Below are 26,613 nucleotides of genomic sequence, written 5' to 3'. Positions count from 1 at the left end.
CCTTTATCCCTGTTAATAATGTTTTTTTTGATTTTTGAACATTGCTAAACTTTCGTATGCATCTAATTTTCTATTGTTATTACTGGTTTAAGTAATTTTAAGTTGTCTATCCCTATAAAGTGACCAGTATTTAAAATATGTTCAGCCACATTTACATTACTTAGGAAAGAACATTAAAATAAATGTCCAACCGCTTGTTAAATCAATTAATTTAATGCTTTTTTGGAATGTTTTCTTAAAATAAATCCTTTTTATATTATTTGTTGTTTTATTTATGTTGATCCTTAAGTATGTAACAACTGAAATTCCTACTTAAATTTATTTGAGCTTATTGGGTGTACATTAGTACTCAAATCACGAGACAGTTTCACCACTAACCGAAAATCCTTATTTTACTCTCTAAAGTCTAACTGAAACTACTTCTAAGTAGTTTTAATCTTCTCCCGAAGATGTTAACACTGTGAGCAAAACACGTGTCGAGATTAAAATGTAGTTTTGGTTAGTGGTGCAACCAAATATTAGTACTGCAAGGCGCACTTTCCTATATAAAACCATACCCTATAAAATGTTGTATATATATGAAATGCCCTAACGCTCTCTTTGCATTTTTATTTTACACATTAAGACCACTGGGTACGGGTACAGGTCCAAAATACGCAGCGGAAAACTCATATCGTAAACCACATGTAAATCCCACTTCACTCGTTCCGTTCATCACTGCCAAATGTCAATTTTGACAGTTGAAGTTATTCAATTTAACTGTCAACATCCAATTCAAATTAATGTCAGTTTAGTTGTGGTTTGTGGTCGGTTGGATTTCTCAATTTTGAAAAAAGCAGGGGATAATCTACAGTTTTTTTTATTATTGTTTTTAGTGGTTTTTTATGGAAAAGTGCCACACGATTAGCAAAAGGTAGACAAAGTCAATATATAACCACTAAAATAGAAAGTTTCTGGAAAATCTGGAATCCAAGCCATAATGCATGCATAAACCTTTCTATTTCTTTTTTGTACTTTATAATTTAACTAAGAATACTCAAGGGTAATTAATTTATATCATAATTACTGCAAGACAGCTCAAATTTTGTAATTCCATTTCATTAATTCTATATTTTTTCATTGCAATGCTGCATCTCAATTGTGGAATTTGATTCAGGGTTTTTCGAATTAATGATCATCTTTGTTACATGCCTACTAAGTTTATAGAGGAACACATTAATTAATTTCAATTAAATAAATGAAATTTCGTTTAGAATTGTACTATCCAGCTATTAAAATTGTTTAGTGATCAAATGAGTTTTGGCAGTACATTAAACATTAAAAATGCAGCTTTGAAATTATAAAATGCTATGCTTAATATCAGTTGAATAAATACATAATTCGACAATATCTAAGTTTGTACTGAACTGAGAATGCTGGCAAAGCTGAGAATATGTCGTTAAGATAATCACATCCTACGTCTGTATGTATCATATCATATCAGATCTGTTTTTGCAGTCCAAAATTTTAATATATTTTGCTTAACCCAACCCTACTTTTTATGGGAAAATAGGGTCTGGTTTCAACACTAAAATTAGAAGAAACATTACTGCTATAATGTAATTTTATTACAATGAATTTATTAATTCTTGAAAATGTATTTTCCAACACTCTTATAGTTGCCCCAACTATAAGAGTGTTGGAAAAAAGTTGGATTGTGATGGGTTAAGTTGGAATTACACAAATTTTAAAACCATTCCCATAATTTGAGGTGTGAATAAGTATCAAGATATATATATATATATTTTTTTGGAATAAAAATTTGCTCCTCCATGGGAATATTGGTTCTGGTAAAATTCAAACATTTTAAACATTTTCCTGTAATTTTAAGTGTGGTTTTCAGGAAAGTTGATACACTAAACCTTTACGAAGACCTTTTTACGTATAGACAACTACTCTACCATATAATTAATAAAGTTGTGCCGTGTTGGCTACTTAAGTTCTACAAAGAGGTTTTTGGATTACTCCTAGCTAGTACTAAATATTGATGTGCTGGAAGTATTTCTGGAATATATTCAGTACATTTTAAAAGTCTCACTAATTTTATATTCATAATAAAATGTATACATGTAGCCTTATTATGGACACTTGTAAAGAAGTTCACGACCTGGAAAGGATTAAAAAAGCATATACTTGTTACTATGTCTTGAAAAATGATTCATATCCAAAAAAAAATTTCCACACACAAATCAATCAATAACCATTTATTCACTATACAATATACCAGATAACAGTGTATTGCAATATACCTAATTTTTAACTGTACATGTGATTTTTTAACCTGTTTTTCTTATTACTTAACATTTTTTATTGTAACTTTTGTGAAAAAAGCCATAGATATATATGACTTTGATGTTAGTTCTTCATTTATATAATTATTATGGACCAATCAAATTTGTTCAATGCATATCACATAGATGTTTACAAATCAATTCTTATCTGATAAAATTCATAATATTAATTACATACATTAAAAAAAATATAATAAAAGAAGAATATATTAAGCTATATTCTCTAATCATAAATATAAAAATAATATGACACTATAAAATGCATTTTGCACCAAGACCTCCCTAACCATTATTAATTTAAAGATGTTTACAGGTGGTGGTATATACAACCACATGTGAAACTCATTTTCATGTAGTTTGTAATCTATCAAACTGTTAGAACATTTGGGTATATTTGCTATAATATCCTTTTGTCTTAATATTATAAAAATATTATTACTTAATTGGTGTTTTTTTGGTCACTTCTAGGCATAATGACACTAAAGGAGAAAACTGAAAATTTGTTCAATGAGTTAACAGCAGAGAGTAATAATTTTAAAAATGGACTATTTGAGGTAAGAGTATTAGAGCTGTAAAAAATATCAATATATTGTAAATTGAGGCGCTCAGAGGAAAAGTGGTATATGTCAGTATTTTTTAATTTTTGAGTATGTATACCATTAATTATGTTTCTACTGGTCTAATATATTCAGTCGAAAACTGGTATAAGTCAAAATTTTAACTTAGCTAAGATAAGAGCTTCCTAACGTTATTCCTCTCAACATAATGGATTTGTTCGCTGGAATAGTGGTATAAGTCAAGGCACCACTCTGTTCCGATGTCGCACCAGGTCCTATTAAACTCGCTTTTTCTAGTTTAGTCAGGTTTTTTTAGTGTTATGGTGTGTAGTGTGTAGATCAGTAACTGTAGCTAAGAAAAAAGATATGATAGAACTTCTTCAGTGGATTCCCCCGATTCAGCATCAGTTCTTCCTGGACTTACTGACAAAAGAAGATGCTGTGGACAGTGGTTCATTATCCAATTCTGATTAATTTGTTTAATAACTTGTTCTTACTCTTCTTACTGTAAGTTTAGTATGTAAGATAAGTAGTAGTAATGTTTTGCTCTTCAAGCTCTATATTTTTTGAACACTTTTATCAGTAATAGATATCATAGTAAACATACTACAGCTATTATTTTTCTTTGGTTCATCAGTTTTGTGAAATTTGGTTAACTTATATAACTCTCCAAGTTATACCACTTTCCACTATGTTTTTGAAAAAAACTTACTGGAAGAATGACATTGGGCGGCAAAAATGTAATTAATGGGTGCAATCAGTAAAAATGTTTACCATATCAAATTTTAGTACAGGGTTATTATAAATACATATGTACAAAAAAGTAAAGAATATGTTATTGTGATTTTTTAATTCATCCAGATGCAAAATATCAATTTTCTAAATTTCTACTTTAAGGGAGTTAGACCACTTTTCCGCTGAACGGCTCAATTATGCTAGTGTTCTAAGATTTATTTTTCTATTATCTATTTTTCTTTAGAAACTTAATCCCTTGATGGTGGCAATTGAAAGATATGCCAAAAAAGGTGAAATCGATGTAAAAACCTTAAAGATAACTAATGAACAAAGTGAGTATAAAAATTTCATTTTAAGCATTATTGAACTAATTCCGTCACTTCAAAGTGGACATCTTAAATGGCAAAAAATCTGGTAGAAGAAGGAAAAAACTATTCCCAGTCGATGAAAATGCAGCAACATTCTTAGGAAGTAAAATTAAGAAAGAGAAAGTTTCTTTATTAAGTACTCAACCTCTCAATGAAACAGCCACATTAAATCAAGAAGCCGTAAAAGAAAATACGAATGTTAATGGAATGCCAGCACCTTCATGGATCCCACCTAAGAAGAAAGTGAAGGAAATTAAGACAGAAAGGACTTCCGTCAGGCTTACCAGAACAAAGGGAAAAAAAGGTAATTTTTTTCAAATCCTCTACTGTATGCACTAAATATATTTTTTTCACTAGCAGCAGAAAGGGACTCAGATGTCATTCTGGAAAACCCTAAAATAACTACAGTTACCTTAACTGATACAGATGAGTCAGAGGAATCAAGCTCTCAAAAAGAGACTAGAAGGTATAATTAACAATTTTTTTTCTTAGCTGAAAACTAACAACATATTTTAGTACAAGAACCAAAACTAAGCTACAGCAATCTAAAGATACTGAAGAATCTGATACAGAAAGTAAACGAGGCACCCGTACAAAGACCATTAAAAAGAAAAATGATGCAGCAGAAGAAGTGATTGAAGAAAAACGGTCGACCAGGACAAAAACTATTAAAAAGGCAACCACTGCCGAAGAACAGGTTCCGAATATTGAAAATGAGCCAGAAAAGAGGAGCACAAGAACTAAAACAATTAAAAAGGGGGCATCCCAGGAGGAAGCTCTTCCTGAGGTGGAAACAACAAGAAGCACCAGGACTAAAACTATCAAAACGGCACAACCACCTGATGTTGCTGCACCAGAGCCTGCCAGAAGTACTCGTACCAAGACAAAGATACAAATGGAGAAGGAAGCAGAAAAACTACAAGAGCCTGTAAAACCAAAACCTAAAAGAGGACGGTCTGACTCCAGTAGTGGTGATGATGAAATAAAGGAGAGGAAGAAGACTAAATCAAAATCCCCTGTTAGAGAGGACACTAATAATTCTTCTGCTCACACCGTCTATGAAGATGCACAGTGCAATTTGGGTAAGATAAAATATTTGATTAAGATATATGTTATTTTATTAAATCTCCTGGATATTTTTTATGTTGGGTTCAGAGTTCATTTATACAGTTACAGTTTTAAAATTTTCAATAATAAGTGAAGTGGCTAGTAAAACATTTTAATATTTAAAGCATAAATGGGTATAGTTCAAAATACTCAAAATATTTCAAGCCATAGCAGAAATTGCTTCAGATCATTTTTTTTCTCACAGACAGATGAGATCTAATTGATCCCTTCTTTCAGACATTCTTACTCGTTTCCTTTGACTTCCAGGCAGATGAGATCATTCCTGAACTTTTCCATTTTTTCAGGAAGTTAAAGTAATTTCTAGCTCTTTACTGCTGAAGTAATAATAAATTCTCCAGTTGCATGGGTGATAGAAAATTCAAAACTTTGTTATTTGTCCTTAAAATACAGAGTTATAGTTACAATAAAGGAAATGGTTGAATTTTTTGCTGAGCCATTAAAAATATTATTTAATTTGCCAATAAGAACAAATACATTTCCAAATTTATGGAAACATGGAATTTATGGAAAGTCTTTATAAAAAATCACAAGTGGATGTAGTTTATACAGATTTTACTAAAGCCTTTGACAAAGCATCACACACTATACTTTTGAAAAAATTTAAATATTAATATGGGTTTAGCAGTCATTAGACTCTTGCACTCATATTTAGAAAATAGACATCAGAAATTTGTCATCAATGGGTATCACTCAGATTCTTTTCTTGCCTCATCTGGTGTGCCATGGGGCTCAAACTTAGGACCCCGTATATTCATTTTGTTCTTCAATGACCTAAATGAAGTAGTCACTAATTCTAAAGCTCTATTGTATGCAGATCATATGAAACTCATTGTAAATGATTCAAATAGACTTATACAGGGTGCGGCATAATTGTCTCCCTGTTTTTAAGGCTTAATAAAAGAAATGTTATTTGAAATATAAAGATTTAATTTTTTTATTTTAAAAGTACAACTAAAACATTTTTGTCCCATGTGGTTTTGAAGAGAATATCTGGCAAGTGCCGTCCACCATTATCGAAGCACTGATGCAACTTCTGAAGTTTCGCATAACTCTTGCAAGCATTTCTTGGGGTATTCTGCGAATTTCCAGGCGGATTGCATCCTTTAGTTGTCTTATAGTCGTTGGACAATGTTTGACGACTTCAGCTTTTAGGTAACCCCACAGAAAGAAGTCGCAGGGCGTTAGGTCGGGCGAGCGTGCAGGCCAAGAAATATCGCCTCTCAGGGAGAGCAAACGTCCGGGTAACATTTCTCTCAATACTTGCATTGAAGCTCGAGATGTGTGAGCTGTTGCCCGATCTTGCTGAAACCAGGCATCTTGCACATTGAGTCCTGCAAAGGCTGGAGCAAAAAAATTGTGAATCATCGCTGTATAGCGTTCCGAATTGACAGTAACAGCGTGATTTTCTTCTTCAAAGAAGTAAGGGCCGATTATCCCCATTTCAGACACGGCGCACCAAACTGTCACTTTCTCACTATGTAGAGCCTTCTCGTGTATCTCTCTCGGATTATCAGCGGCCCAATACCGAAAGTTTTGCTTGTTTACCCAGCCAGACAAGTAAAAATGTGCGTCGTCACTAAAAAAAACTGCGCCCTGAGGTAAATTTTGAAGCATAATTTCACATGCAGCACGTCGATTGTTCCAATCACGTTCTGATAATTCCTGTGCCGGAACCATCTTGTATGGATGAAGGCGACGATCCTTGTGAAGAATTCTTCGCACAGTGCGGTCAGATGAACGAAGGGCAGCTGCGTGTCTCCGTGCAGAACGTCTAGGTGACCGTAAAAATGAGCGTCTCACAGTCTCGATGTGTCCGAGCTGTCCGTGGCCGTCCACCTCCTTTCCAGTTTCTCTGAAGTTCTTGACCCACAACACAATTGATTTTCGGTCCGGGACTCCTTGATTTCGCGGAATTTGGAACCTTATCCGGAACGCTCGTTGCGCAGCAATAACTGACCGATTTTCGCGGAGGTACACTTCCACGGCGAATGCGCGCTATGCGTTGGTCCACATGATGCTTCAGACTAAAACATGTTTAAACAAAACTGTTTCCCATACGGCTCTTAGTGGTGGTACCCCCACTATTCTGCGACGCCGCACGGCATTTCGAGGGAAGGTTAAAAATAGGGAGACAGTTATGCCGCACCCTGTATACTATTTTTTCTTAGTCTGTAGCTAACAACTTACACTTTAATATAAATAAACGCTATGTGGTAAGTTTTTCCCGAAAAAACATCTCATTTCAATATCAGTATAGCATAAATGGGGTGATTTTATCTCAATTTGATTAAATGCGCATCTCACAGTGGCGTGTAGCGGCATTAAGAGTAGGGTAGGCACTAGGCAATAAGGTAGCATAATTTTTTTAAATGTACTTACCATTAGAAAATCGTTGAGAAGAATCGTTTTCTTGATGAAGTGGAACAATGTCTTTATTTACACAAATTTATTTAAAAATGTCTGACTAACTGAGAAACAGAAACAATCATTTTTTATAAATTAGCTCAATACGATGATTTTTCACCAAAAATGCATTGATAACATCATCATAAAAAGTCGACTTACGTTTTTGAATCTAGCAAGAGTTCTTTCTCCAAGGAAATTATTGATAAACTGCTAAGCCGTTCTTGTCCTTGAGTATTACGTAAATACGTGTGGATGCGTTTTAATCCAGAGAATGAACGTTCTGCAGATGCCGAGCTAGCGGGTATTGTTACGATTAATTTTGCTAATTTGATTAATTGAGGGAACACTTCGCACATTTTTTTTTCCTGGCAAAAACGTGTGACTTCATAAGCATTCATGCCTTTGAATTCTGATAATGAATACAAACAATTAAGCTCATTTTTCAATCTCCCAAAATCAAACTTTTGTCCGTATTTCAATTTTAATCCATTGAATATTTCATCTGGAAATTTATTTCTAAAAGTTTCGAAACAATCAGAATCCAAAAGACGGAAAAATCTAATAGTCTAATTTCCCTGTAGCGATCAATTTCGCTTTTGATGTTGTCAACGATTTCTCTGAAAATTCGCCTGTAATGCGTTTTAACATCATCCATATTTCGTTTTCTTCGAGGTTTGCCATAAGTATTCGCACATTTACTATATATTTTTTCGAATTCTATGAAGAAATTCTCCAAAAATGCTTAGAAACTCTCATTTTGTTTAATACAATAGCCAATATCAGATAGTTTCGACTGTATAATATTATACAGTACATCCGTCTGAACAAATATTTGATTGAAAATTTCCAAAAAATAATTGAATTCAAAATCTTCTAGTGTCAATAAATACATTCTAGCTGCCGAAAGATTCTCCCCATCCCAGTTTGATTGATTTTCAAGCATATCATTAAATAGGTTTTTCAAATTAAAAAGTTCACTAAAAATTACGTTTACAATGTGGAATTTTTTAGAACAAAATCTAATTTAATTAATTTCGTTCGCTTGTCGCGTATAAGCGCTATAATAGGTGCTGCCTTCGCATCTCCACATATTTTTCATATCAAGGCAATGTACACCTTACGAAGGCCGCATATGGGCCACCTACATGGGGAATAGCAAGTGCGCTTAAAAGCAAGATTACACTATTTTGGATTCCTGGAAATGTTTGCGTTTGCTTTATAATGCAGATGAAAATGATATTTGATATTTTTGATAAAAGGAAGAAGTGAATATTATATTGTAATTTATTTCTTTAATTTTACAAATATTGCTACGGTAGGCAATGCCTTTTTGCCTACATTGTTTGCACGTCACTGACATCTCAATTTTAAAACTCATATTTACACTATTATAAACAAGGCAACAAAATTATATGGGTAATATATATAATATAGTATAAAGTTGTAAGAGTTTTGCAAATACTAACTGTGTTCGAACTCTCTTTGTGCCATACATAAGAAGCATTTTGGAGTATTGTTGCAAGAGAATGCAAAATAAATTATTAATAAATATTAACTACAAGAATACATGTACGTACGAACTGCGTATTCCCAAAATTGGAGTGAAGATTGGAATGAATAAATTTAATTTAATGAGTCTGGAAAGGCGAAGAAAATGTCAGACATTTTTGTCCAAAAGTAGCGAAATAATTTGTTGGGTATGATAGCCCTTAATGTACTTGTGTACCGGACAAGATGTCCATTGCTATTTAGTGTGGAGCATGCTCTAACCAACCTAAATTTTCCTGTAATATCCATATATCGCCTCTACTATAATTTGGGAAGTGAATGTGATATTTTTAATACATCAATTACTTATTTAAGGCAAATAGTATAATAAGAATACTGTAAATTATTTATCTGCTTTGTAGCCTACTCTTTAATTGGTTTCTTACTGTAGAGTTTGTAAGTAAATAAATACATCCAACAATAATGGGAAAAAGATGCCAAATAAGGACGACCTTGCGATTATATAACCGATCCACAAAAATCTAACTTATACATACTAAAGGTAAAAGACGCAAAGTGGAGCAAGAAAAGCGACAAAACATATGCAAAAAGGGGGAAGGGAAGAACACCGAGCATCAAATAAAAACAAACTAATGAAATGTAAATTTCAATTGTCTTGAAGAAATTTCCAGAAACATCCAAATTCAAAGATTTATATCTTGCAGTTAATTTGGGTCATGTTTTCAGCCTTTAAGAGCCATTTTTGATGTCCCTAAGGCTTTCAGAGTAAACTCCTGTGTCTTTTAGGCTTTTGGGGTAATTTTTTATACCTGTTGAAGGATTTTTACATCATTTTGTAAATTTTTCGGTTATTTCTGACATTTTCAAGGGCTATCTGGAAATTTCCGTTTCATTTCAGGCACTCCAGGTTCTACTTTGCATATATTTGAGGCTGTCCGAGCCATTTTCTATGTCCTTCAGACCTTTGATAATTTTGTATATACCACTTTTGGGAATTTTTGTATATATCCAGATATATGAAGTCTTTATATATGTACCCAGTATTTAAACTTTTTTATATATTTGGGCAGTTAAGCTGGCTGCCTTTCATTCCCAAGCAGGTCAAGTGAAAAAATCATTCTTTAACTGAGACTTTCAGGCATCTGTTTATTATTTTTTTTATCTATCATTACAGAAAATTTAACATAACAGCTTTCTAGAACCACATCTAGTAAAAACTGTACACCCAATACTCTTTCTTAAATAGCTAAACAACTTGAATACTTTGAACAATCTAAATTAGTATATAAAATGCAAAAAATCTTATAAAAACAAATTCTACTCTTAAACAGAGTAAGGACTGTTTTGGGTATAATAAGTAAAATTGTGTTTATTCCAACTTTCTTAAAATGAATAACCTAATTAACACTACTTTAAAATGAAGAGTCGACATTTTCCATTTAGTCACTTTTAAGTCCATGTTAGGCGTTAGTCCTAATTAACTGGGTTAAGTTCACAACATGTTTTTTTTTTAATCCATCCGTCTGTAAGTATATATGTTACGGGTAAAGTTAGAATAACGGTTAAACTTAGGTTTACCGGGATAAACTGCACAATACCCAGAAAACATGGGTAAGTCCGAAATAATATTGAAATTACACATATTTCGGATTTTACCCAAGTAAACCGCGTTCTATCCGCCTTTGCGTGGATAAAGTTGGATGTAGGAATTATTATTGCATCATCTTTCACCACGTTCAGTTCAGTTCTAAAATGGCAACCGAAGAGAGTGGACGTGCGCGTTTAGCACAGCGTTTTTATGAAGTTTTTAACGAGTTGGTGTCTACGAAAAGTGCAAATAGTTTTTATTTTAATAATGAAAAATATCAAGAAATGTTAGAATCAGTCAAGTTGGCAAAAAAACTCTAAAACTAAGACTACGCTACAATATCGGCGGTTAAAGAGGTTTGACATAATGTTCTATTAGAGACGTCGAAAAGCTTATTGCTCGTGTATCGTCAGGTGAATCTAGCATTAAATATTACGTTACAAATGACGAAATGTTTGACATTTTGCATGACGCACATGGATTTATATTATTTAGTTATATCTGCGCTTGTGTGAAGGGTGCCAAAAGAAACTGAAATCTGCCAAAAAAGGACTTGTGGTTAAACCAATGATTTTTTCGGAGATGAACAGCCGTTGTCAAGTGGATCTAATTGACATGCAATCCCATCCGGATAGAGAATACAAATTTATTATGGTGTATCAGGAGTACTTAACTAAGTTTGTTCAAATAAGTCAAAAAAATTCAAATAAGTCGTAAAGGGCTGAGGAAGTAGCTAAGAGCCTGGTAGACATATTTTGTATTTTCGGCGCCCCATCTATATACTACAATCGGACAACGGCTGGAAGTTCGCCAACCATGTCATTGAAGAGTTATGTACGTTGTGGAGTGGCCTTAAAGTAGTCCATGGGAAACCACGTCACAGTCAGTCACAAGGCAGCGTGGAATGAATTATGACGTGGATGGACGATGAAAACTGCACGCGATGGTCAGAAGGTCTAAGATTTGTTCAGTTAATGAAAAATAGGGCATACCATGATGGGATAAAACAAGCTCCTTATGCCGCCTTGTTTGGGCATGATATTAAATCAGCTTATCCAAAAGAAGCTATTGAAAATCTACGAACCGAAGAAGAGCTCGAGAAAGTGGTAAGGGAATTTGGTTTAGGTGAACAGCCTCAACAAGAAATAAATATAAACCAGTCTATGGATAGTGACCCAGAACCAGACAATTTGCAAGAAGATATTACTAAAGGTGGCAATATGGAAAATGGCAACAATAATTATCGAGAAAACGCTAGTAATACAGAAACTTCAGAAAATCAGAGCAAGTGTGTAGAGTGTGACAATTAAAATACATCGGGGAATATAAGGTGTGAACTTTGCTTGTTAGGAAGGAATATACAGTCAAACAGACTAAACGCAAAAAGAAATGTAAAAAATCAAGCAAAGAAGATGAAAGCTTTATCTAATTCAAAGTTTCCCCCATGTTCTGTTGGAGATACAGTGAGAAAAAAAAATTCCAGACGTTGATCGAGGAAGGGGTGATTTTAGAAACATTTTCATGTCAATTATCGAGAAAACTGACGACGATTTGTATAAGCTAGCGACCAAGAAAGGAACTATCGAAGAAATGTTTTCCAGGAACCAATTTTCTGTGTGCAGTGAGAAGCTTATTGAGATGGAAAGTGTATCACCGGAAAAGAAAAATTTAAGACAACTTGCAAAACGAATCCCTTTTAGGAGGTCAGGGTTATAAACGATGCAACTGTAAAACTAAATGCATGACCAATAAATTTAAATGTAAAGCTATTGGAAATCTTTGTAACTCGAAATGTCACAGCAGCTTGTCTTGTTTGAACAAATAGATTATATTATCTTTTACTTTGTTAGGATACAGTTTTAGTGTAACCTTTGATTTGTAAAATCTGCTTTTTTAATTAAATAAATTTCTCCAAATATTTATGGCGTTATTTTTTAACATTAACCACGCCAAGGCGGATAGAACGCGGTTTACCCGGGTAAAGCCCGAAACGTGTACAATTTTATTAATATTTTGAACTTTACCCGTGTTTTCTGGGTATTGTGCAGTTTATCCGGGTAAACCTAAGTTTAACCGTTATTCTAACTTTACCCGTAACATATACATTTTGACAATTTATTAATTAATATGAATACAAGTTTCACTAGACATGCATATTAAATTTTTTACATATAAAACAACGATCTAATTAAATAAATTCAGAATCTTGCCAATCGAGTTGTAAATCCAATCGCTAAGTTTCTCCTTATATTTTGTTATTATTTTAATTTCTTTTATGTTATTTGGAATCATATATTTTAGGTGTTATTTTTTTTTTGCTATAGTCTTGCTCCACCTTTGCAATGTACTCATGTTATTTACCACACTTCTAGTTTTATGTGGATGGGTTGGGAATTTTAGAGCTTCCTTTTCCTTTCTGTAGAGATTCTGTGAGGATTTTTTTAGTATAAATTGCCTAACCTTAATAAAAAATTATATTATAATGATTCACCCTTGGCATATGTCGCAACTGGTTTGCAAAAATTGGTTTTCCAGGAAAGTTATTTATTAAGCCAAATTGATTACATGGTATTATGTTTTTTTTAAAATATAAACATATAGACTTTTCAAGTATTTTTTAAGGTTGTGCTAAGTAAATAATGAATTAAGTTTTTTTTTCTATTTAATTTAAAAAAGCCATCACCTCACAAGGGGAAAACCTTATCGCAAAATGTTTAATGATATTAATCATAATACATTATAAATTTTTTATACAATTAACAGCCCCAGTACCAGACTCTGTTAACTCAACTTTTGTCAAAGTACCGAGCAAAGCCAATTCCACCGTTGTCATTGACCAACCCAACTTTAACATATTCCAAAAACAAGCGGGAGAGGCTTTATTAACTGACGATGATTCTATTGAAGTAAGTTTAAGAATTTTTAAAGTGACATGACTGTTAAAATAAACTTAATTTTCTTAGACGAAAACTCCCCCAAAAAAAGAACCCACGCAATCGGCAAAGAAGGGCCCAGGTAAAGAAGTTTTTAGTCCATACGAGAAAACGACGCTCAAGAAGAAAGTGGAAGCTTTTGAAAAATTGCAAAATAACAGTGAAATTCCAATTAGTAAAAAAATGAGTCAGGGCCTTAAAGGGACGCCGGCTTCTGTCAAACAAAAGGTAAAAATTCTATTTTGCTTAAATTTATTGCAGCACAAACCCTAAAAAATAGTGAATACATTTCAATATATAAAGAATTAAAATGCATTCACTTTAATGTCAATCTTTTCAATTGTATTAAGTTATCTTTATTAAATACAGAGCAAAATACACATTTTGACATGCTTATGGTACCAGTTTTATTCTTATGAAAATACACTAGTGGCCAACTAATTAGAAACGATTAAAAAAAATAAGTTGTTCAGTGTTTCAGTTCTTGAAACTAAATTAAGACCAACTAGTTGTAAAATTTTGATTGTTCATCACAACAGCTTTATATAATTTATTTATAGACATTAAGAAATTTCTACCTACAACTTTGCTATTTAACGTTTTTCTATAGGACTTGCACTTTTGTCGGAAAACGAAAACTACAAACTACAACATTCCCCCTAAAACCTCCTTCTACTTCCTGACCTCAGATCGCCCATAAAATTTTCTTCCTTTCATTTTTGTTATATTCTCTTCCTTTTCCAATGAGTTTCATCCTACTATTTCTTTTTCACTTTTTACCATTTTCAAAGACTTTAGCCCTGGTCTATGAGAGTTCACATAATACCAGTATAGAAACGTCGACATTAAGTAAATAGTTTTTAATGCTACTTTTCATTTGTCCACATCCACAAACTCCTAGTGTAATAATAATATTCTGCCAAAAATCTGAATTATAAAACCCTATTTTTTCACTTCAGGCCTGAAACTTTACCCATAAAACGAGTACATTTCTTACAAGTAATGCAATTGCTATTTTTGTGTGATTTATTAATGACATGGGCTCAATGTTTGCTTTTCCTCTAGGCAAGACTGTTTACACCATCTGGTATTAAATTCCTGCCCTCTAGCTGTAGCACTTCTAAGTTACCTTATAAAACGACCAAGCATACCGGGGCCTCGACCTCTCTTTTAGGAACACCCAACGAAACATTGGTAAGAAATTACGATTTTGAATAAAAACGATTTTTCTTTAATAGAATATACAGGGTAGCGTATGTAACGACCGGGAACGGCAAAGGAAAATTATGGAGCGAGAGCAAGCGCTGAAGAAGAAAGAGGCACTTTTGCAGGCGCAATCGGAAGCAAAACGGAAGTTAAATCAGGAGAAGCAAATAAAGGCGCAGCAACAGAGGAAACTTTTTGAGGCCGAGAAACAAAAACAGATGGAGGTTGAGCAGGTGAAGTTTTAATATTGACCAGTACACTTACACATTTTACAAACTTTATATAAATTATAACTAATTTTGAGTTTTCAAAGCTTCGGGTAAAATTGGTCACTTTTCTTTGATGAATGGTCTTTGGTTTTTATGTTTAATTCACTATAATGAAAATATTTACGTCATTATTAGGGAAACATCCAAAGGACAATATGCGTACTCGCGGTAAAATATTGTACTGAAATACATATGAGACGTTTCATGTAATTTAACAAAGTTGGTGTCATATCCTGCAAATCCAGTATTCAATATACTAACTTTTTGAAGATTATTTCTAATTGATAAATAATCAATACTATTAGATTTTTATTTTACTCCTGTATTATTTCGATATATTACTAAATTATTTGAAATAAAATAAATTGCTTACCTTAAGAAGAGGAATGTGACAAAACTTTAATGTTATGTTACCGCATTTTTTGGTGGACTTTGTTCTATGGCATAAGGCTCTGTCATAAAGTTTCCTTAGTTGATAAAAGCAAATGTTCAGGGATATTATTTACACCCATTAACTTGAGAGAACAGCAAAACATGTTATAATATTAAATTGTCAAAATACTTCCATACCGTAAATTGGGGTTACTTTGGTAGGTTTGGACCTATTATTGGACTATAACTCGCAAACAAATTAAAAATTAAAATATTTTATATTTTCACTGTGCCTTGTGTACAAAATAGAATAAATCACCCAATTATGGTTTTGTTTTATCGAGGGGGTATATATATATATATATATTTTTTTTTATGGGGTGCCAAAGTAGGCTTTATTTTATTACTATATTGGGGTTACTTTGGCAGGGTATAAGAATACGTTTGTTGCCATTATAGACTTATTGCTAAGCCTACTTTGGCACCAAAAAAAAAAGCCTAGTGCATTTTTTTTGTGAAAATTATTTTTAGTCACATAGGTAAACTTTATTAAAACTCATTAATAGAAAATTAACTTATCATTTATTACAAAAACCCAGTAACAGAAAATTAACATATTATTTTTATGTAAAAACCGAAAAAAAAAACAAAGAAATTATAACTGATGTTTTTAAATACAGAAGTCCTTATCCTTCACACTGTCGTCGGAATTAAAAGCAACATTTGTGCAGTCTATGCAGACGGAAAATTGATCTACACTTTCTTCGTTGCAAATTCCGCAAATCCATTTACAACACTGACAGCACCGAATCCAATCAGGACCTTGGTAGTTTTTCCATATTTTAAAGCAAATTGCACAATTACCATCGTTTTTAGTTTTCACTTTTCTTTTTCTTGGCTCCCTTGGAGGCAATGCTTTGCTAGAAGCTGTTTGAAATGTTATCAGTGCAAGATGGTCGCTATCTTCATCACTGGTTTCTATAATCATCTTTTGAGTTCCTGAGGGACCAGCCACTGGTTCTGCATCAAAGTTTTCATTATTTATTGGTTCCTCGGTTCGAAGTTGTTTTCCAGGTTCTACTTTCTTCCCACGTTTTCTAACAGTTTTTTCCTTATTAGAACCGCGTAAGTCCTGAAGGACACCAATTAGGGTTTGACTCATTGTTTCTTGCACCTCTTCAACATTTTATGGAAGTGCCCCTGGAATCCTTTTCAAAACTTCTGAAGGGTCATATGGACAAAGCCCTGTAGCTCTAATGCCTGATTTAAGGTTGTTGCTCACATTTTCATTCACAGAATCCCATAGTCTTGTTAACAAGGTGGGGAAATATTCTTTAGGAATGGAGGCGCTGGACTTAGTTTCATTTCTCCATTTGTCCAAGATTTCCCGCCATTTTTTTTCATGGGGCGAAGACTGCAACATCTAATGGTTGCATTATATGCGTGCTATTTGGGGGTAAAGGTGTCATATAAATGTTGTTCTCAAGGCTCGCATGCCTGGATTACTAAAGGAGAGAAATGAGAGGCTAAGTTATCTCCGACTACAACTTTTTTCCCAGGAGTGTTCATATCTTTAATTTTAGGCAGCAGAATATCGAAAAACCATTTCTCGAATTGAATCATATCAAACTAACCACTAGATGTCTTGGCATAAACTGTTCCAGGCGGACCTCCTTGAGTCCAATTCGCGTACAAATTTCCGGCTTTGTAAACAACCATTGGCGGCAAAAGCTCACCTGCGGCATTGCCGCATACCATAATGCTAACCGATGCTTTCGAATGTTGCTGGACCCGTTCAACGCGTTTTGTTCCCCTGGGGACCACCACCTTCTTAGCTCCAGGATCATCCTGAACGTTGGTCTCATCATAGTTGAAGACCAGTCGAGGATCTGCATCCAATAAAACGTCTTTAATATTCTCAAAAAACTCATTTATAGCATTTGGTCCTACCGCTGCACGTGTTCGTTTGATATTCGCGGCTAAACGAACACTAAGGTTGTTTCTGATGATAAAGTGTTCCAGAAAATCACTATCTGGAACATTGTCCTTGAATTCTTTAACAACACGACCTTTTTTTTCTAAATATTTATGCAACACTTGCCGAATATCCGCTTTTGTAAAGAGAAAACCCCAATCACTCACTGTACTTAATGTCTTTGTCAACAAGTTCTCCTCCATGGGGGTAAACACGGTTGGGTGACCTGGGTGCCGTTCGTGGCTGCCCTTCAACTTGTTTTGAAGGGTTCCCCGCGAAATTTTAAATTTTTTGCCTGCCTTTGCTTGCGACATACCACCCCTAATGGCGGCAAGTGCATTTTGTAAATCAGATGTTGAATAATTGGCGTAGGTACGCCCCCTACTTTTTTCTTATAATGTCTTGGCATTTTTTACCTAATTTACACCTGCAACAAAAGAGAATCACTGTAAAAAAAAAATTAATAAATAAGGAAGGGAATTTAAAAATATACATAAATATATATAGCAACCTGCCAAAGTAGGTTGAGGGTGCCAAAGAAAGAAAGAAAATGTGCTATATTACGTAAGAATAATCTTGTGTACAAGCATCCTACAAGCTAAAAAAACAAAACACAAATACAATTTCAAAAATTGACAAAACAATGAACAAAATTAAACACAAGAAGACAAAACTTTTTGAACATACTTAAATTAAAGATAACTAAATAAAACAATCAATTACTAAATAAAGGTAAACGTGTTGACAAAACTAGAGAAGAAAAAAGGAAAAAAAGAAAACTTTCCAACATGTCCAAGGTTAAAACCTATCATTAAAAAAGTCATCCAGGTTATAATATGCCTTAGCCAATAAAAGCGACTTTAATTCTCTTTTAAATTTCTTAACATCCGATATATGTCTAACACACAGAGGAACATGATTGTAAATTTTTTTACTTATGTAAATTAATGAGTTTTTGGTAAGGGAAGACGTAGGAATAGGTAGGGGAACATCATTTACACGACGAGTCAAATGGCCAGTGTCAGAGGGTAGTTTGGGAATTTTGTGAATAAGAGCAGCTGTTTCTAAGATAAAAAGTGAAAAAAGAGTTAGGATTTTTTCAGAAATGAAGAGGGGTTTGCAAAAATCTCTTAACTTAGCAGAACACAGGTATCTAACTGCTTTTTTTTGAATAACAAAGATAATGTTAAGTAGCCCCTTATTGGTTAAACCCCAAAAAGGCAAGCCATACCGAATATGTAACCCCGATTTACGGTACATCATGGAAAATATTGTTAGTTCCATATTTACAATTGAAAAAATTAGAATATAAATAGAATTTTGGTAAATAGGCATTTTATTCGGAAAAGTCCAAGAAATAGTTGCTAGGGCTCGTATTTATGTAATAATCAAAGTCTTTTGTTGCTAGATGCTCACTATGCTCAACAGAATATAATTTGTTAAAAGAGGCTCATGAATTCCCTAACTGAGGAGAAGAAAAGTCCTGTTTAGGAACTTTTCTTCTCCCATTTTGTATTTCATTCTTTCTGTATTTATATACTTGTATATTGCTTTGTGCTGATTTTTCCAACTAATATAGTCACCGTTTAAAATATGTAGTATGTTAATAATATATATATACAAAATCTGGATAACACAATCCGTTTGTGAAGTTAATCAAGTGATACTTCTGATTTTTAAATTTTAAATATAATAAATGAATCTTATTAGTTCATATTATGTACTATATACATGCCTTCATCATTTTTTTACTAGTGTTAATAAATTGGTATACATTTAATTTTCCTTGTAATTAATTTTAAAAAAAATTTGATTCAGAAACAAAAAGAAGAAAAACAAAAACAACGCGAACGGGAACGTGAAGAGTACCTGCAAAAGCATAAATTGGAACAAGAAAAGAAACGGATGGCGCAGAAAATGCGACTGCAGGCGCAGCTACAGGAAAACGCGACCAAACCGATTTATATGGTGACGCCGCTACCGGACTTGCCTACTGCGGATTGCTACGACTCGGATGATCCCAATTATAAGACATCATCGGTACCAAATTGGTCCACGGGTAACTACATTATTTTTTTGGGAAAATTATTGTTTTTTTTTGCTATTTTAAATGTTTTTTTGAAATTCTCAGATAGCCAATGGTGTCGAACACAGCAATTCACCATGTTGGCCGCCGGAGAACGTATCAAAAACACACTTTTCTGTGTACACGCGCAAACCCCCGATCTTGTCGAGTTATTTGAGACGATCGATCAAAGGAAATTGAAGCGGTAAGAAAAGAATAGTATTAATTAAAAGAATATTATATAATTATTAGGAATATATGTAATTTAAATGTGGGCCATTATTACGGATTAGTTTTTTTGTATAAGTCTTATGCATACTGACCCATGAGAAGAAGAAAATAAGAGAGAAAATAAATGCATTTCTAAATTTTCTATCAAAAAACTTCTGTACGTTTTTCGCCAAATTATATATTTTTCGTGAAAAATGTTATGTAAGGTTATTTCAACATTTAACTTAATTTCTCAAATATTTCACCTCGTTTATGTTCTGACTCAAAATGTATGTAAGGTTTCTTCTACAGAATTAAAAGACATACTATTTTTATTGTTAATTCTAGGGGTTGAAACAAGAAGGCAGAAAAATTAATTTAAAGCGTCCCAGTGTGTCAAGTGTGCTATTTTTCAATAATCAGTCCTTTAAAAGCCATTTAACGTTCACGCTATGTAAATATTCTTAAAAAATAAGGGTTTTTACATAGTCTGAACGCTAAAAGCCTTTAAAGACCTGGTAATTCTCTAGCAAGAGCGAAACACGTGTATCTACGTATGTATGTGTTGTGAGACTATGACTGTGTTTTTTTGTCAATTTTGGTCTCTGTTGCTAGAAAAATATTACAGTAGACTCGCGATATAGTGAACTAATTAATGCACATCCAGTTCAGTATATCGATTTGTTCACCCTATCAAATTTTTTTTTAATGTACGTCGTATTAAAGCACCGTTTGTCTTTAGAAAACTAACTTTATTAATGCGAAACAGAAAAAATATTACATATGTAATTAAAATAAAATAAAAAAACGGCAATCTAATCTATTTTTTTAAAAAATGAAGTAATTTTTGTTTTTAGTCCTGTTTGCACCATCGTATTCCTTAAGTTTTGTAAAACGAGTATACTAGAATATTCCACTTTATCTTTATTTTCTTCGGCCCATTGAAGGATGTCGACTTTATTGCCGAATTTGTTGTCACTCGTTCCTTATTTACTACCATTTCTTCTTGTACAGGGTGGGCCAATTTAGACGTTTTCTTATGGGAAGTCATGTCCCTGTTAGAGATAAAAAAATGTTGACCTCCATTCTCCGGGCTCAAATTTTAAAAGAAGTTTATTGAAGCAAATGAAATTTTGCTATGGCAAACAGTTTGGCCGCTAGAGGGCGTTTCTGAAATTTGGTCATTTTCGTTTTTCGGCTATGGCTGCTGTGTTTTTAAAGATAAATGATTTCTGTAAGGACTTTCTTATAGCACTTTTAAGCGCTTAACATGCTCATGATATTTAAATTTATACAGGGTGCTTCATTATTAATTTTTTTTTTTTTTTTTTAACGGAATGCATATTATTTTTTTGCATTTTCTTGTAGCCCTTAAAATTCCCTTTTCAAATATATATAACACTTATAATCTAAATTCATTAGTTTAGGAGATATAAATAGATTTCTAAAGTATCAATAAATTATAATGCCGGTGACACAATTGCGGGTGAAACAATTGCGTAAAGGGTTGAGTAGGCGGTTGTCAAACTGCTTTGAGTAATACGTCACTTTGACATAAACAAGCTTATTTTCATAATCTGTTTTACTTTGTATTTCTTTTATGTGATAATCATAATGTATCAAAACTATGAAAAATTCGATATGATTAAATGTTTTATTGAATGTAATGAAAATGCAAGAGAGGCCTGAAATTTATATCAACGACGATATCCAGAACGGGGGCAGCCACATAGTACGCTGTTTAAGAAATTAAAAAGAAACCTTATTAATTTTGGTTCTTTTGCTAAACCGCGAAGAAATGCTAATAATAATATAAATGACGTTCAAGAACTATTGGATATAAGAGTTTTGGGCGCAATTGAAAATAACTCTAATCTATCCACCCGGAAATTGGAAGTAGAAACTGGTGTGCCAAGGACCTCTGCAAGACGGATTTTAAAAAAATATAGGTATAAAGCTTATCGAACCCAAAAAGTTCATCATCTCTTTCCTGCGGATCGTGATAGAAGATTGGAATTCTGTCGGTGGTATTTGCAAAAGTGTGGTCAAGATACAACATTTGGCTACAATTGTATTTGGACGGATGAAGCATCGATTAGTAGTGCAGGCATTTTTAATAGGTATAATAGGTATACCTGGGCTCGAGCAAATCCTCACGCAACGGTGGCTGTAAGAAATCAAGGCCGTTACAGTTTTAGTGTATGGGTAGGCATATTTCGTGGTAGATTTATTGGTCCCTATATTTATGATGGACAGTTAAATTCAGAGCGATATTTACAAATTCTGCAAACGCAAGTTGAGCGCTTCCTAGAGGAATTGCCTCTAGCCCAGCAGAGGCATCCTATATTTTTCCAGCAGGATGGTGCGCCACCGCACAATTCTAGAGTGGTCAGTAATTATTTAAATGAGCAGTTTGGTGAGCAGTGGATAGGAAATCAAGGTCCAATACGTTGGCCGCCTAGATCCCCTGACTTAACACCCTTAGATTTTTATCTTTGGGGAAGAATAAAAGACTTGGTATACCAACAGCCAATTACTTCAAGAGTAATGTTGGAAGAAGCTTTACATAATGCATTTGCAACAATAACAAATATTGAATTAAGAAACGCTGTTGATAATGTTGAAAAACGTAGCCGCTGGTGCATTGATCAGGAAGGAGCTCAGTTTGAACACTTGTTATAAGTACGTAATATATAGAGTTGCAGTTTTAGTTAAAATATCAATAAAAAAATAAAATCTGGTTTTTACTTTTTGTTTGTTAGTTCATATTCTAAGTTTAAAATAAATAAATAAATAAATACTTTTTTTTTATTATTTTTTTACAGTATTATTTTGTTTTTATAACTGTATTTGTCCATTAATATAATTAATATTTAATAAAACAGGAGCTATTGTTTAATTTACTTTTGATTTTTAAAAGCGCTTACTGAAGTATCACAAATAAAAAATACAGAACCTATAACGTCCTTTTTTAATCTTTGAGTGTCTTAAATAACTGCACTTATTTTTAATAAGGACGTTGATATCGCAGGCCCTTAAATTCTCATTATATTTGATAAAACATCTAATCATATGGAATTTTTTGAAAAATTGATACGTTTTTGGATTCTAATATCAAAATATAAATACAAAGGAAAACATAGATTATAAAAACAAGTTTGTTTATGTAAATATTAAGCTTCACTTATAGCAGTTTAAAACACGCCTACTCTTCCGTTTACGCGATTAAAATGGCGGGTCATTACCTACGTGTTTTTAATATTTAAGAAATTTATTTATATATCGTAAACTATTAAATTTAGATTATTAGTGTTATATATATTTGAAAAGGGAATTTTAAGGGCTATAATAATATGCATTCCATTAAAAAAAAAAAAAAAAAAAAATTTTAATAATGAAGCACCTTGTATAAATTTAAATATCATGAGCATGTTAAGCGCTTAAAAGTGCTATAAGAAAGTCTTTACAGAAATCATTTATCTTTAAAAACACAACAGCCATAGCCGAAAAACGAAAATGACCAATTTTCAGAAACGCCCTCTAGCGGCCAAACTGTTTGCCATAGCAAAATTTCATTTGCTTCAATAAACTTCTTTTAAAATTGGAGCCCGGAGAATGGAGGTCAACATTTTTTTATCTCTAACAGGGACATGACTTCCCATAAGAAAACGTCTAAATTGGCCCACCCTGTACTCCATCATCTTGATCGTTTCCATCACTTTCACTTTGGTCATTAGTTTCTCTTGTGTCAGGTAAATTATCTTTATTCCAATCGTCTACATCAATAGGTTGAATATGAACTTCTGGATTAAAAGTCTGCAATAAAGTAATGATTTCTGATCTCACTGTGTCAATGTCTTCATTTCTTATTCGGCTCCGTAAAACACTTAAGGGGATGTTATCTTCGTCATCGTCAACTTCGTCGGCTAATGGTGAAAGTAAATTATGCCAGCATTTTTCTATAACTTCAGGCCTTAAATTTCTGCATGCCAAAGCCAAATTAAGAATGGCGTCCTTTAACGAAATATGTTTTAGAGCATCTCCGATATCCTGGTTAGTTCCAATAATTTGTGATAACAAATTTTTTCGATAAAATAGTTTTGTCAGACGAATAGCGTTTTGGTCCATTGGCTGGATTAGCGGAGTAACGTTAGGTGGCATATAAACAGTGAAAATGGAACCATCATCATTTCTTAGCTGTTCTGCAGGTGGATGGCTTGCTGCGTTGTCCAACAAAAGCATGGCTTTAACTGGAAGGTTTTGGCTCTGTAGGAATTCCGTAACCTAAGACAAGAACAAATGCTTGAATAATGTGCAGTTTAAATTCTTAAAAGGAATAAAAGAAGGGCGTAAATTTGTAAAAATCGTAGTCCAAAAGGAGTGAAACCATTTTTTCTAATTCTCGAGATACAAAGATGGTAAAATTTAAAACGTCTTCCTATGACAAAACTTACCTCAGGAATAAACGTTCAGTGAAACCATTCTTTGAAAATTGCTGCCGTCATCCAAGCAGTTTTGGAGTTTCTATAATGGACGGGACAGTTAAAATTTCGAAACGAACGTGGATTTTTTGCTTTCCCAATAATTAATGGTTTAACTTTGTGAGTACCTGCCGCGTTTGTGCATGCTAGAAAAGTCACTCTTTGTTTCTCAGTTTTCCTACCTGGCCCAGTTTTTTCTTCGCGAGCTACATGTCTTTCCGGGCAGAAGTTTCCAATACAAACCAGTTTCATCGGCATTGTAAATCTTTTCTTTTATCTAGCTTCAGCTAGCTCATTTATTTTTAGGCGTAAAGTTATTTTAAAAGGATCAACAAGCTCGGGTTCTGACGATAATTTTTCTCCTGAAATCGTTAGGAAGCGTATTCCAAAACGTTTTTTATACTTTTGCATCCAACCACTGCTCGCATTAAAAGAAGGAGATTCTTTGTACTGACTGTGAAGTAACTTGGCCTTCTCTTGGATCATTAAACCAGTTACCGGAAAATTTCTCTCCCTTGTTTTTAAGAACCACTTATATAAAGCTTTTTCCATTCTAGGACACTCTGATTGTCTCAAAGTTTTCGCTTTTCCAGGTCCTGTGAAAGTACTGTTGACTCGTTTCAAAATCTTTATCCTTCTGTGACGAATCGCGCATATAGTGGATTTAGCAACACCATAATGTCTAGAAAAAACGGTCACTCCGACACGTTTCTTTAATTCTTCTAATATTTTGGCTTTATCGCTTAGGGTTAAATGCTTTCTAATTTTTGCCAGAATTATTCTGGCGGCGTGACGCGACCTACTGCACCCAAATACTAAAGAAAACTAATTGCCCGAAAAGAAACAAACCGTTTAATATCTTTTTCTTGTCTTAACTTGTTTGTTTACCTAATAAAACTATTGGGTTTACTATTTCGAGAATCAATTTGTTCACTTGACAGAATACATTAAGGAAAAAATGTCTGTTTACTATTTAGAATAGTTCACCAGACAGTGTGTTCAGTATAACGAGTCTACTGTATTACATATTATGTTTAGGTGTAAAAGAAAAGATACTATGAGTCTGAGTTATTTTTTTATTTATTTAGAAGTTCAAGTCAGATGTGGAAAAAACCGCCCCGGTACACGATGATGCCCGATTTAAACGAGACAAAATTCAGCGAGGATGAGTATGACAGCGACTAAAAGTCACTTGTATGAAACTTGGCTAATGTTTATATTGTTTTTTTTTCACGTTTTTTTAGTGTTACATATTAAAGTTGCGGTAGGATTTTTGTATTTATAATTTTAATTAAATTAGGCATTAATTGTTGTAATGTCTTTAAACTGATGTTTATGTATAAATATTAGGAATTTTAAATTTTCACCACTTTTGTGGTAAAACTTCAAATTACAAAAAAAAAATGCATTTTGGTTATTTATTATTTTGGTTTTATTTTAGTGCTCTTATTTAAATATAACATTTTTAATATAGTATATTTAGTTTATTTTTTGTTTTATATAAATGAATGATTTATACTATATATTTATAGGCTCCAATCCCATGTAATAAAATGAGATGTTTGGCGGATCGTATACGTAAATAATAATAATGCTTCATTGTCAGGAAACTTATTTACAAAGGCGGTAAACAAAATACAAAATTTAACTATTAGAATATAAAGGAAGATATATATTTATGTATAAAAAAAATTTGAAGGATTTTATTAATAATGCATATTCACTAATTTAATGACAATACACCACACAAAAAAAAACAAAATTTTTTTTAAATACCAATGCAGTATAGGAGATATCCATAATTATGTATAAATAAAAAAATTGTTTCCATCAAAGTTTACGGCTGCCGTACTATAAACTTTGAAGTGTTGTAAGTTGGAGATCCTATAGTGGAGACAATTGGTCTCATTTTATTGTCAGATTTATAGATATTTGGGAAACAATATAATTTTGGAAGTGTTGGGTTCGAAAGTTGTAACTTGAATTTTTTTGAAGAGGAAACAAGGTTTTTGCAATCATCACTGAGGAAAATGGACCAAATAAAGTTTCTTGCTAAGACCAACTGATGTGAATCGATTTTTAGTTATGGTAAATAAATATCGATTAGGCACAACTAATCCTATTTGCAGTTACAAGAAAGGTTTTGCTAAGATGATTTTCTTGCCAACAATATGTTCGTTTTAAGGAGTAATAGGAAAAAAAATTATTTGTCACTAATAGGTCTATATTTACTACAATAAAAGTCAGTAGTAAAGATACAGATTTATTTAAGCAAATATAAATGGTGGTTCCGGAAGTCAGAGTTTATTTGCTCCGAATAAGTTCTATATGTACCCCAAACACGTTGACTACGTGTTTAGGCATCGGTGAGTGCTGTTCTTCCCACTTATCCTTTGATAAAATCATAGATTGCATATTACACTTAATAATACATATATGATAAGCACTATACAGGGTGTCCCGAAATTACATCGCAATAAT

At 33.0% G+C, this 26,613-nt stretch overlaps 1 protein-coding gene across 4 annotated transcripts; it reads left to right on the top strand.

Annotated features, from left to right (window-relative positions):
* The first annotated feature begins 773 nt into the window (after positions 1-773).
* Positions 774-25,617, top strand: LOC126745127 (inner centromere protein A). Of its 4 annotated transcripts, none has more exons than XM_050452846.1 (13): positions 774-913; positions 2,799-2,884; positions 3,867-3,954; positions 4,010-4,294; positions 4,351-4,456; positions 4,507-5,072; positions 13,385-13,527; positions 13,585-13,782; positions 14,620-14,748; positions 14,793-14,993; positions 19,195-19,435; positions 19,508-19,646; positions 25,221-25,617. In XM_050452846.1, exons 2-13 carry the CDS (start codon positions 2,804-2,806, stop codon positions 25,315-25,317), a joined length of 2,274 nt encoding a protein of 757 aa, XP_050308803.1. In that variant the 5' UTR covers positions 774-913; positions 2,799-2,803; the 3' UTR covers positions 25,318-25,617. The 4 variants fall into 4 exon arrangements, with proteins under 4 accessions (XP_050308803.1, XP_050308804.1, XP_050308802.1 ...); XM_050452847.1 differs by having other exon boundaries at positions 4,348-4,456; positions 14,802-14,993; XM_050452845.1 differs by having other exon boundaries at positions 4,348-4,456.
* The last annotated feature ends 996 nt before the right edge of the window (positions 25,618-26,613 follow it).

This window comes from Anthonomus grandis, chromosome 15 (genome assembly GCF_022605725.1).
Source record: "Anthonomus grandis grandis chromosome 15, icAntGran1.3, whole genome shotgun sequence".
NCBI classification, from domain to species: Eukaryota; Metazoa; Arthropoda; class Insecta; order Coleoptera; family Curculionidae; genus Anthonomus; species Anthonomus grandis.
Note: the sequence above shows the minus strand (reverse complement) of the source record. Positions and strands in the feature narration are given on the sequence as shown.

Bases quoted from the DNA above. Each gene is read 5' to 3' on its own strand.
- LOC126745127 (XM_050452845.1), top strand. From the start codon at position 2,804: ATGACACTAAAGGAGAAAACTGAAAATTTGTTCAATGAGTTAACAGCA. The intron at 4,295-4,347 runs GTAATTTTTTTC...TTTTTTCACTAG, and splicing joins CAGAACAAAGGGAAAAAAAG to CAGCAGAAAGGGACTCAGAT. The intron at 5,073-13,384 runs GTAAGATAAAAT...TACAATTAACAG, and splicing joins AGATGCACAGTGCAATTTGG to CCCCAGTACCAGACTCTGTT.